The sequence below is a fragment of the Saccopteryx bilineata genome, chromosome 10 (assembly GCF_036850765.1).
Source record: "Saccopteryx bilineata isolate mSacBil1 chromosome 10, mSacBil1_pri_phased_curated, whole genome shotgun sequence".
Taxonomy (NCBI): domain Eukaryota; kingdom Metazoa; phylum Chordata; class Mammalia; order Chiroptera; family Emballonuridae; genus Saccopteryx; species Saccopteryx bilineata.
In genome coordinates, this window is record NC_089499.1 from 9,051,386 (window position 1) to 9,062,893 (window position 11,508).

Here is an 11,508-nt window from a genome sequence, read left to right on the forward strand (position 1 = left end):
TTCTTTCTCTTCTCATCCTGCAGCCATGGTTCAAATGTTTCGAGCAAGGTGGCCCTGGGCACTGAGGATGACTCCATGTCCTAGCCTCAGGCACTAAAAATAGCTTGGTTACCAAGCAATAAAGCAGCAGCCCAAGATGGGCCGAACATCACCCTGTCGGGGACTTGCCAGGTGGATCTCAGTTGGGGTGCATGCAGGAGCTTGTGTGTCTGCTTCCCTGCCTCTCACTTAAAAAAAAAAAGAACTATGACAGCAAAGTTGTGACAAGAATCTGGAATAGATAGTGGAAGAGGTGGCTGCAATGTGGCCAGATGTGGAAATGAGAATTGTAACTGTTATGAGCATATCTTCCTTATTTTGTCATATATATATATTTGAGCATCCTGCCCGGTTGTTCGTTTGCTCAGAAAGAGTGGCGGGTACCCACACTCTCACTCATGTTATTTCCAGACAGCTTCTGGGTTCAATGCCCCCCATCTCAGCCTGGCACATCAAATTTGCTTGTTGATTTTGGGAGGAAAATCTTAATTCCCTGATTCCCGGTTTTGGAGACAGAGAGGTAAAATGCTTTTACTTTTAGTCTATGTGACATGCAGCTTGCATTTCCCACTTCTAGCAAAAAGGTTCCTAGCCACTTTTCACTTTTATTCAACCACCCATGATCACTACAAGATTTTTTTGGGGGGGTGGCTTACACATACCTCAATAAAGTTGAACCCCCCCAAAAAAATGAGAGAAACAGAAACAAAAAGATTTAAAAAAATCTAACCATCTGTGCCATGGCTGCAGAACGGGAAGAGAGAGAAAGAGAAGGAGGGGGGTGGAGAAGCAGATGGTCGCTTCTCCTGTGTGCCTTGACCAGGAATCAAACCTGGGACTTCTACACACTGGGCCGTCACTCTACTGCTGAGCTAACCAGCCAAGGCCCATAGTTCTTTGACTGATGTGTGGTCCAAACCTTCATTCCTAAAACCTGAACCACTCACATTTCGATGGATAGTACTAAGAGTACTATATACATGTGTACTAAACAACAAAATTTTTCCCTTTCTTATCCTAACGTAAGATATATTAATAACAAACAACTTACATTATGTATTAAAGTTACTGGATATCCAGAAAAAGAATGAATACCACCCAAGAATTTTGCAACCTATCTGGAGAAAGGATTATCACACTTTCAGCTGTATGCAAGATAGTTGTATTACGTTAGGTAGCGGTATGACTTTGTTATTGTAATGTGTGTACGTGTTATTATAAATGTATCTATAAATACATGTATATTGTAAATGTATATATTTATAATTTATGTTATACATATGATTTTATATTATGTATAACTATATAAGTTATAAATATGTATTTATAAATTATATCTAAATATCATATATATATGTAGAGATTATTTTTTTTATCTTTTTGTTTCTGTTTCTCTCATAGAATCCTAGCTTACACATACCTCAATAAAGTTGAACCCCAAAAAAAAATCTTGTAGTGATCATGGGTGGTTGAATAAAAGTGAAAAGTGACTAGGAACCTTTTTGCTAGAAGTGGGAAATGCAAGCTGCATGTTACACAGACTAAAAGTAAAAGCATTTTACCTCTCTGTCTCCAAAACCGGGATCAGGGAAATAAGATTTTCCTTCCAAAATCAACAAGCAAATTTGATGTGCCAGGCTGAGATGGGGGGCATTGAACCCAGAAGCTGTCTGGAAATAACATGAGTGAGAGTGTGGGTACCCGCCACTCTTTCTGAGCAAACGAACAACCGGGCAGGATGCTCAAAGCTCTGCCCACTAGGAGGGCTCCTCCAGTCGACCACCTTGGGGTAGTGTCTACAGGTCACACAGAACGATCTGTCAACCAGACATGCGTTTTTGTCTTTTCTATTCATCTGGACATAGGGAAGCCATTGTGAGGTCATAAGTGCGGGGCTGGGAGTGAGAAAGCAATATAGCAAGAGTAGGGGCCAGGGGCATTTGGGCCACTTCCTCATGTAACTTACTTGTGCTTTCAGAGTCTGCTTGATCCCAGTCTCGCATCTAACACCCCCGTTTGATGATGGCTTGGTGGGTCACACAGAGGTGGAAAGGCTGCCTCTACTGGCAGGTTAAGGGTCCTATACCCCTAGCTTACTTGAGATCTTCCCATATGTTCCCCTTCCAATTTCCAGGCTCTCCTTTTTTCCCTATCAATGCCCTCCCTCTAATAAAAGACACCCTGCAGGGCTGTAGATTTTATTTGCATTATAATTTGGCCACTGCAGGTTGAAAGATTTTGTTTCCAGAAATCTCAGCCTAGTGGCCACAGGAGATAGGATTTCTCTAAGGACAGATATAGAAGTTTGCAAGTCACTTATACAGAGCTTGAATGGACCATCTGAAGCCCTGAGCTAACCCTTTGCTTTGCTCACTTTCTCTAGGACAGTGGAGAGCCACCAGCCCATGTCATTATGTACCTGAGTTTAACTGAAGGGTCCTAAGGCATCATATACATGGATGGCATACCCAAGAGGATGAAAAATGTCTGTCCACATAAAACATGCACACGACTGACCTGTGGCGGCGCAGTGGGATAGAGCGTCGGCCTGGAATGCTGAGGTTGCCGGTTCAAAACCCTGGGATTGCCTGGTCAAGGCACATATGGGAGTTGATGCTTCCTGCTCCTCCCCCCCTCTCTTTCTCTCTCTCTCTCTCTCTCTCTCTCTCTCTCTCTCTCTCTCCCTCTTTCCTTCTCTCCCTCTCTCTCTTTTTATCCTCTCTGAAAATTGAATAAATAAAGTCTTTAAAAAAATGTACATGAATGTTCAGAACACAATGCATAAGAGCCAAAAGTGGAAACAACCCAAATATCCTTTAACTGATGAATGGATCAATGAAATGTGGTTGATCTATACAATGGGATTATTCAACTGTATTATGTAATCAAGTATTTAACCATATAAAGGAATGAAGTACTGACACATGCCACAATATGGATGAACCTTTAAAACATTATGCTAAGTGAAAGAAGGCAGACGCAAGAGGTCACATATTGTATAGAGTCATTTACATGAAATGTCCAGAACAGAGAAATCCATAGAGACAGAAAGTCAATTAGTGGTTGCCAGGAGATGGAGGGAGGTGGGGAGTGGGACTGATGATTAACAAGCACAAGACTTCTTTGGGAGGTGATGGAAATGTTCTGGAACTGGAGAATAATGGTGATCGTACAATTGTGAATATACTAAATACTTCTGAATTCTACAATTTAAAGTAGTAAATTTTATGTCCCATGAATTTTATCTTAATACTAAATAATTCTAACTATATATAACTAGTACATAAATCAAATACAATTTTTGATAAGATAAAAATACAATTTAAAAGATATATTAGCCTTTAACATCCCTTCTAACTCCAAAGTTACTTGAATCTCCCCTTGGAGGAACCCAGGGCTCAGAGGACCTGTATGTTATCCGACCCACCTGCCTGTGGAGATGAGATGGGTAACTAGCGCTTGACTGTGTGACCGGTGCTGTAGCCAGGTTCTAACATGAGGTCTAAGACGATAGTAGGGGTGTTGGAGGTGGATCAAATCAGGAAGCCTGGTGGTGGGAAGAGGAAGGATTAACAAAGACTTTCCCTTCTCTCTACACAACAGTCTTACCCCACCCTTCTCCAACTTACCTAGTAGGACAGTTGTTTCATTTTCATTGAGCAAAATCTGAAAGCCCCATTTCTGCCTGAAGACACGTGTAAAGGGGTGAAGCTATAGGTGAGTTCCTTTAAACTTGTGTTTTTCTCTAATTTTAATAGCCTATACTGAAAGGCAGAAACTGTGGGACGAACCAAAAACACGACACTGGTGTGTTCCAAGAGAAAAGTGTATTTTAAAAGCGCTTGGATACTAGATGCAAGCGGGCTGAGACCAGCCCAAGGGTGTCAGCCCCAAGCTGCAGGAGCAAGCGTTAGATATAGGGGTTCAGGGTTTTGCTGACATGGGGTTGTCTGCACCTGGGCAAGCTCAGATTAGCACATCGGGGTTTGTGGCTTTGGTTATTGACTTAATAGTGAGCAGGAGAAGGGGAAATCCTGCTGCAGAACACAAGTTTTTCGATGTATCATAGGCTTGATGTCCTTGGTAAATTCTGAAGACAGCCAAGAGGTCAGAAATCTCTGGGGAACAGCTGAGACCAGAGCCTGTGGCTAGTCTTTCACAAACAACTATTGTGATTTAAACTCCCCTAATGGTCAGGTCCCTCCCCAATGCAAGCTTTCTCTAACATTCCTGAAGGTAAACTTTTTGCTACATTTCAAAGTGAAGGCCAGGAAGCCATTAAGAGAGAGAATAGGAAGCAAATTAACTACAACCTTGCACTACTCTCCCTGGGTGGAAGAAATCTTTACCAAAGAAGCTGACCTAATGGGAGTTGGATGAAGGGAATTTGAGTTTTATTGGGGCTCTGGATTCAAAAGGGCCAATTTAAGCCTAATGTTTACCAGGAATTCTTAGACTTTGGTGGCCATTGGAACCACCTGAAAAGCTAGTAAATATGCATGTTCCTGAGCCCTATATCCAGAGGCTCTGATTCCATAGGTCTGGGAGTTCCCCAAACCTGCAGTGCTAGAAAGCTGGTCAGTAGATGGTACTTGGAGTAGAATTGTAGTATATAACACTTTTCTTTTCCTTATGCTAAAGTAAATGAAGGTGTTTATTTGGTTACAAGTCCTTTATGTAAGGTGGGTTTTGTTTTTTTGATTTCGTGGTGTTGTTATTGGTAGTTGGATAATTGAGAAGTGTGTCTCTCAATCCAAATTATGTTGTGGACCAGGAAGATAAGTTTATTCTCTTCAAGTTGAGTGGGTCAAGGAGATAGGGAGGGAGAGCAATGACAGGCAAACAAGAACCAAACTAGAATGTAACCCAGAGTGGTTGGGATCTGGCAACATTCACCTTTGTATTCACAAGGTCTTCCAGGCCCATACCATGAGTGCCTCCGAAATCTTGAGTAAATAATTAAATAACCAACAGAAAAGTAGAGTGGTTTTTGTAGATGCCAAATATTCCCTTTATTTCTCACTTGCTGAAAGTTTATGCCATGACATAAAAGCATTTTGACAATTGTGTCAAATGCTTTTCTGCAATTATCTAAAAGGACCATATAGTTGTGTCATTATTCTGTTAATATGGTGACTTAAGTTGATTGATTTTTCAAATATTAAACCAATCTCGTATTTCTTAGATAAGCACCACTTGGCCATGGTGTATTATCCCTTTTAAATATATTGCTGGACTTGATTTGCTAATATTTGGTCAAAGGGTTTTGTTCCTATGTTCAGGGGATTTTGGTCTGTAAGGGTTTTTAATTATTATTATTATTGCAATATTTTTGTCTGGTATCAGGATTATGCTGGTTTCATAAAATGGTTTGGGAAGTATTCCATCTCATATTTCAGATAGTTTGAATAAGATTAGTGTCATTTCTTCTGTAAATGTTTGACAGAATTTACTAGAAAAATCATCTAGTCCTGGCGGTTTTTTGTAGGGAAACTTTTTCTATAGTTCACTAAATTTCTGTAATAAATGCAGGACAGTTCAGTTTACTGTGTCATCTCATGTCAGTTTTAGTAAGTTGAGGTTTTAAGCTTCTTTTTAATTTCATTTAAGTTGTTGAATTTGTTAAGATAAAAATTAATATGATATTTCTTTGTCATTCTTTTAAAATCTCTAAGATCTGTAGCAACAACCATTCTTTTACACCTGCTGTTGACAGTTTCTGTTCTCTTTTTGGTTTTCATAATCTAGCTAGCTTTATTTCCTTTACAGATTTTTTTTTATTCTTGAGAGGCAGGGAGGCAGATAGACTCCCAATTGTGCCCTGACTGGGATCCACCCAGCAAGCCCCCTACTGGGCAGTGCTCTGCCCATTTGGGGCCTCTGTTCTATTGCTTAGCAACCAAGCTATTTTAGTGCCTGAGGCAGAGCCCATGAGCCATCCTCAGTGCCCAGGGCCAACTTGCTCAAACAGTTTGAGCCATGGCTACAGAAGGGGAAGAGAGAGAGAAGAGAGAGTGGGAGAGATGGAGAAGCAGATGGGCACTTCTCCTATGTGCCCTGACCTGGAATCAAACCTGGGATTTCCACATGCCAGGCCATGCTCTACTGCTGAGCCAACTGGCCAGGGCCTACAAATAATTTTCAAACAATTAGTTTTTGTTTTGTGTATTTGTTCTCTTCCTTATTTTCTATTTCTTTACTTTTTATCTTCATTACTTACTTCCTCTATTTACTTTGGGTTTATTTTGTTCTCTTTCTAGTTTCTGAGCCACCGATTTTAAACAACTGATTTTCAAATTTTCTTCTTCCTAATTAAAGCGTTTAAAACTACACAATTTTCTCTAAGCACTGCTTTAGTTGCAGCCCATGAATTTTGAGATGTCCTATTTTCATTATTATTCAGTTAAAAATATTTTATAATTTGCCTTGTGATTTCCTCTTTGATTTATAACTTCTTTAGAAAGAAGTACATTATGTACTTCCAAATTATTAAGGTCTTTCTAGGTATCTTATTGTCATTGATTTCTAAATCCTTTTGAATGCTTTATATAAATATAATTTTATTTCTCTGCTGACATTCCTTATTTTCTCATTCATTGTGGATATTTTTCCTTTATTCCCTTGAGCATTGTTATAATAGTTGCATTTTCATCCTAATTGCAAATTCCAACATCTTCTAGATCATCTCAGGGTCAGTTTCTTGATTGTCATTCATTCTGAGTATGGGCCATATGTTCCTATTTCTTCATATGCTGGGTAATTTGGTATTGTATACTGAACGTTATGGAAGCTGTGTTGTGGGGACGGGATTCTGTTTTGTTCTTCTGCAAAGTATTGATTGTTTATATGTCGTGTTTGTTCAGCAGGCAATTAACTTGACTGGTCAAACTCTAAACTCCATCTCCCCTGAACTGGGCAGCAGCTCAAATCTCAATTTAGTTATTTTTAGCTTTCGCTGGTGCCGCATGATTCAGAGAGGTCAGCCAAACATTTCTATGGCAGAGATATGCCCAGAACATGGGGCTCTTGTTCTTTATCCCTAAGAGAGATGTTTGCTCCATTGGTGTCATCTCTGTTTGGCCCTGTCCCAGGAGACAGCGTGGTTTTCCAAACAATCTTGTCATCAGGACTTCCACATTTCACGGGAGGAAGTAAAGAAAGGAGTGGAAGAAGAAAGAAAGGAACAGAGAGAAGGAGGGATGGAGGAAGGCAGACACAGTAAATGCTCACTAGATATTTGTTGACTAAAGGAGGGAGTGAGTCTGGGATCGTTAGCTCTATGTAATAAATGAGAACCTGAGGTTCAGAAAGGTTCAAGAGCTTACTAGGGAACACAGCAACGGGGCCCAGATTTGATCTCCGGTTTTAGAGTCCAGTTCCACTTCTTTTTCCTACACCTAGGAGACTGGTCCACCTGGTGCTAGCCAAATACCCATCTTCAAGGAGAAAAGGGACTTATGACAGAAGGTCAATCCATGCACTGCTTCCTCCATCAGGAAAATCCTGCTAAGAAAAAAATGCTAACCAAACTAAAGAGTGTGCTTAACGACTACTCCGTGTTCTAGTGAAAGTTCCTAAACTCCTTACAAATAATAATTCACCAACTGGCAGCTGGTCCATGGACCACACAGTACTGCAACTTGAACTCCCTTGAATGCTAGCCTCACCGCATGGCTTTAACCTGTGTGTCTGTTTCATTTCAGAGGCTCTCAATGTCCAGATGGAGCCCTCAAGCACCCCGGGGTCCACCACGTTTTATGATTATGATCCTCAGAGCTTTCTGTGTGAGAAGCAGAGCTTCACCTTCGCCACCTTCAGCACCACCATCCTCTACTGCCTGGTGTTTCTCCTCAGCCTGGCGGGCAACAGCCTGGTGTTGTGGGTCCTGGTGAAGTACGAGAGCCTGGAGTCCCTCACCAATGTCTTCATCCTCAACCTGTGCCTCTCAGACCTGGTGTTCTCCTGCTTGCTGCCTCTGTGGACCTTGGAATACCACTGGGGCTGGTTGCTAGGCGACTTCTTCTGCAAGCTCTTCAACATGGTCTTCTCCGTCAGCCTCTTCAACAGCATCTTCTTCCTGACCATCATGACCATCCACCGCTACATGGCGGTGGTGCGCCCCCTCTCCTCCCTGCGCGTCCACACCCTCCGCTGCCGCGTGTCGGTGACCACAGCCGTGTGGGCAGCCAGCGTCCTGTCCTCCCTCCTCGATGCCCTCTTCCATAAAGTGTTTCACAACTCGGACACTTCACGCTGTGATTATTCAGAACATAAGTGGTTCCTGGCCTCGGTCTACCAGCACAACGTCTTCTTCCTGCTGTCCACGGGGATTATCCTGTTCTGCTACGTGGAGATTCTCAGGACTCTGTTCCGCTCGCCGTCCAAACGCCACCACCGGACCGTCCGGCTCATCCTCACCATCGTGCTGGCGCAGTTCCTCAGCTGGGCGCCCTACAACCTGATCCTGCTCCTGCAGACGCTGCTGAGCCTGGGGGTCATTCAGAGCTGCCGGGTCAGCCAGCAGCTGGATTACGCCTTGCTCGTCTGCCGCAACATCGCCTTCTCCCACTGCTGCTTCAACCCGGTGCTCTACGTCTTCGTCGGGGTCAAGTTCCGCCGACACCTCAAAAGTCTGCTCCGCAGCTTCTGGCTCTGCCGACCCCAGGCGCCCAGCCTCTCCCCGGCGCCTCACTCCCCAGGCGCCTTCCGCTACGAGGGCGCCTCCTTCTACTGAAGGGGGAGTTGGGTGCTGCAGGGTGAACGGACCGGACCGAGGGGCTGCGTGCGGCGGGAGCCAGGAGAAGGGGTGCAGGAAGCGGTACTGCAGAAGGTGCAATGTTGGGGGCGCTACGGCTGCAGGCGTGGGGGCGAAAGAAACGCATTACCCGCGGGGGTCCTATGTGCCCCCTTTTCGGCAGAAATGTAGCTTCCCCACCTGGAAATTTTATATTGCTATCAAGAAAACATTTCTTGGATTCTGAGTTTATTATTCATTCCTTCGTTTATTTAGACATGGATTTCTTATCATTGCTTTGTTCAGGAGGGTCCGAAAACACGTACGGGTTCCCAGGAAGGAGGACCCTTCAGGACTAGATGGGGGCGCAAACTCCTTGCGCGCGATGACCGCGCAGATGCAGGCTGCGGGTCAGAGGCTCTCCCTCCCGCTGCCGGCGGTAGTGTCGCCCCAGCTGATTTCGGGGAGCATTGGTTCTTGATTCTGTGCCCCTCAGTGATGACTGGGTGAGGTTGTCTGCAGGACAGAAGTAACCATATCCTCAAATAAGCGCAGTCAGAACGAAATCCGGATTCTAAACACCCACAACCAGACTGGCGACGTGTTCTGTATCACAATTCCCGTTTCTAGCACATGAACCGGCACTTGCATATTTAGTTCAGAAATCTTTTATGGAAAAGATGATTCGGTAAGTGCTTCCTTCTGCATGAAGCATGTATGTGGGGGATGTAAAGACGAACAAAGTACAGTTGCTACTCCCCAGGTGCCAACAGTCCAGCTCTGAAGTCCCAGATAAGTGCCATATTTCCCCATGTGTAAGACGCACCTTCTTCCAAAACATCTGGGGTCTGAAAACTGAGTACATCTTACACAGTGGTTGTAGATTTTTTTTTTTTTTTTTTTTGCTTGCGTTTCCCGCTTTTTCACGCTTGTTTTTGCGCTCATTGTTAAAGACAGGGATTCGTCATCAGAACAGATGAGGACAAGCTAATGGATGAGAGTTTTGACGGTGATGAGGAGTTGTATGAATTTGATGATGAATAAAACTTGAGTTCAATAACTTTATGTAATTTTTTTTTTCAAAATTCGGGCCCCCAAATTAAGGTGCGTCTGATACATGGGATCGTCTTACACATGATGGGGAAATACAGTAAGCACCCAACTTGGTGAAGGCACCCAAGGTGAACAGTACTCCAAAACCTCATTCTTCCCAGGTGGATAGTGAGCTGACACTTCAGAGTCACCCCTTTCTGCTTCCCCCCTCCCCAGTCACCCACCCTGCAGACCCAGGTCATCTTTGAGCCCTCCACTCCTTCCCCTCCACTCCCGTGGCCAAGTTCTGTGGACCCTGCCTTCCCAATATCTCTCTAAGTTGTTCTCGCCAATGCACGCCCGTGGGTTCACCCCCGAGTGGCCTCGCTCCCTCAGCGTCTTCCTGCTGCCCATCTCTCCACACCAATGTCCTCTGCATTGAAACCACGGTGCACAAAACCTTTAGTGGCTCTTTATGACATACAAATAAAGCCCCAACTCCTTAGCAAGTCCTCCAAGGCCCCTGCAACCCAACTGACTTTTTCATTCTTACTCCACCCTGAGCTCCGACCCCCACCAGCTTGGGACCCAACCACAAAAGACCACTGGCCGTCTTCCAGACATCTTCCTCCCAGTTTCCTCTGGGCCGCTGGCATGCTGTCACCTGGGCCTGGGACACTTGTCCTTCTGCTCCCTAATCTACAAGCTTCAGCCCAAAGGCCAGCACCTTCAGGAAGTCCTCCCCAGTCTTTAATTCAGGAGAGCACTCAGGGTTGGCATGTCACTCTGCTTGTCCCCTCCAAAATAGTGTTTGTTGCTTTCCACCACATGTCTTATATCACCACAGAGCATGCCCTTTGAAAGACCTGATCCGCTGTCTTCCTGTCCCATCCCGTTCCTTCAATCCTTCAAGTCCCAAGATGCATAGCCAAGTATTTCTTTCAACACATGCAGCCATATCCTTGGGAGCACTTCATTAAGTATAATCATGTCCGTCTCTTCGCATTTCTAGTCGCGTCTGGGCACTCCCAATAGACTAGGCCCCTCAAGGATCTTTAACCAAGAGTCTTCTCCTAATCCAGCTCCTTGGGAATCCAGGGGAAGAGGCATGGAGACAGAGAGGCCTAAACAGAAAGAAAGAGGGCCATCCTATCAGAAAGGAAGCGTGATAGAGACCGGGGACCATGCTCTGCCTTCTCTGATCACCCCCTTCACAGGCCACCACTTTCTGCCCCCCCCCCACACCCACCCACTGAAACCACTGTTCGACCTCAGCTAGACTCTGTGGGCCTATCCCTCCCCCAGCAGGTGAAAACTGACGCCCTGGACTCAGGGCTGCAGACCTGCCACACCTGGAGCATAAAAACCCCCAGCGGTGCCTAAGGAAGGTCCTTCCCCAGCATTTCCAGCCCCACGCTCTCTCCAACAAAACAAGAAGAGAGGACCCTGGCTGACTTCCGAATAGGAACGTGCCTCCAAGCCCAGGGCAGCCCCAGAGCTCAGATGACCCCAGCCAGAGTGGAGTTTCCTCGAGGGCACAATCTGTGTTGCATGTCTAGAACCTTCCTTGGTGCCCCACCGTATCTGTGGTTGGTTGAGTAAATGGATAGAAGACCCTCTTTTGGACATTTTTTTTTTCCTACTTCCATTTCCTCTCTGACACTTGCTTATATTACATCTTCCAGTCAACTCCTGGTACCGCC

General features: G+C 44.7%; 1 protein-coding gene across 2 annotated transcripts; it reads left to right on the forward strand.

Moving 5' to 3' along the window:
• The first annotated feature begins 3,647 nt into the window (after positions 1-3,647).
• XCR1 (X-C motif chemokine receptor 1) lies at positions 3,648-9,786 on the forward strand. Of its 2 annotated transcripts, none has more exons than XM_066244900.1 (2): positions 3,648-3,756; positions 7,743-9,786. In XM_066244900.1, the coding sequence occupies exon 2, from the start codon at positions 7,760-7,762 to the stop codon at positions 8,771-8,773; it is 1,014 nt and encodes a 337-aa protein (XP_066100997.1). In that variant the 5' UTR covers positions 3,648-3,756; positions 7,743-7,759; the 3' UTR covers positions 8,774-9,786. The 2 variants fall into 2 exon arrangements, with proteins under 2 accessions (XP_066100997.1, XP_066100998.1); XM_066244901.1 differs by lacking the exon at positions 3,648-3,756 and adding an exon at positions 5,558-5,609.
• The last annotated feature ends 1,722 nt before the right edge of the window (positions 9,787-11,508 follow it).

Bases quoted from the DNA above. Each gene is read 5' to 3' on its own strand.
- XCR1 (XM_066244900.1), top strand. From the start codon at position 7,760: ATGGAGCCCTCAAGCACCCCGGGGTCCACCACGTTTTATGATTATGAT.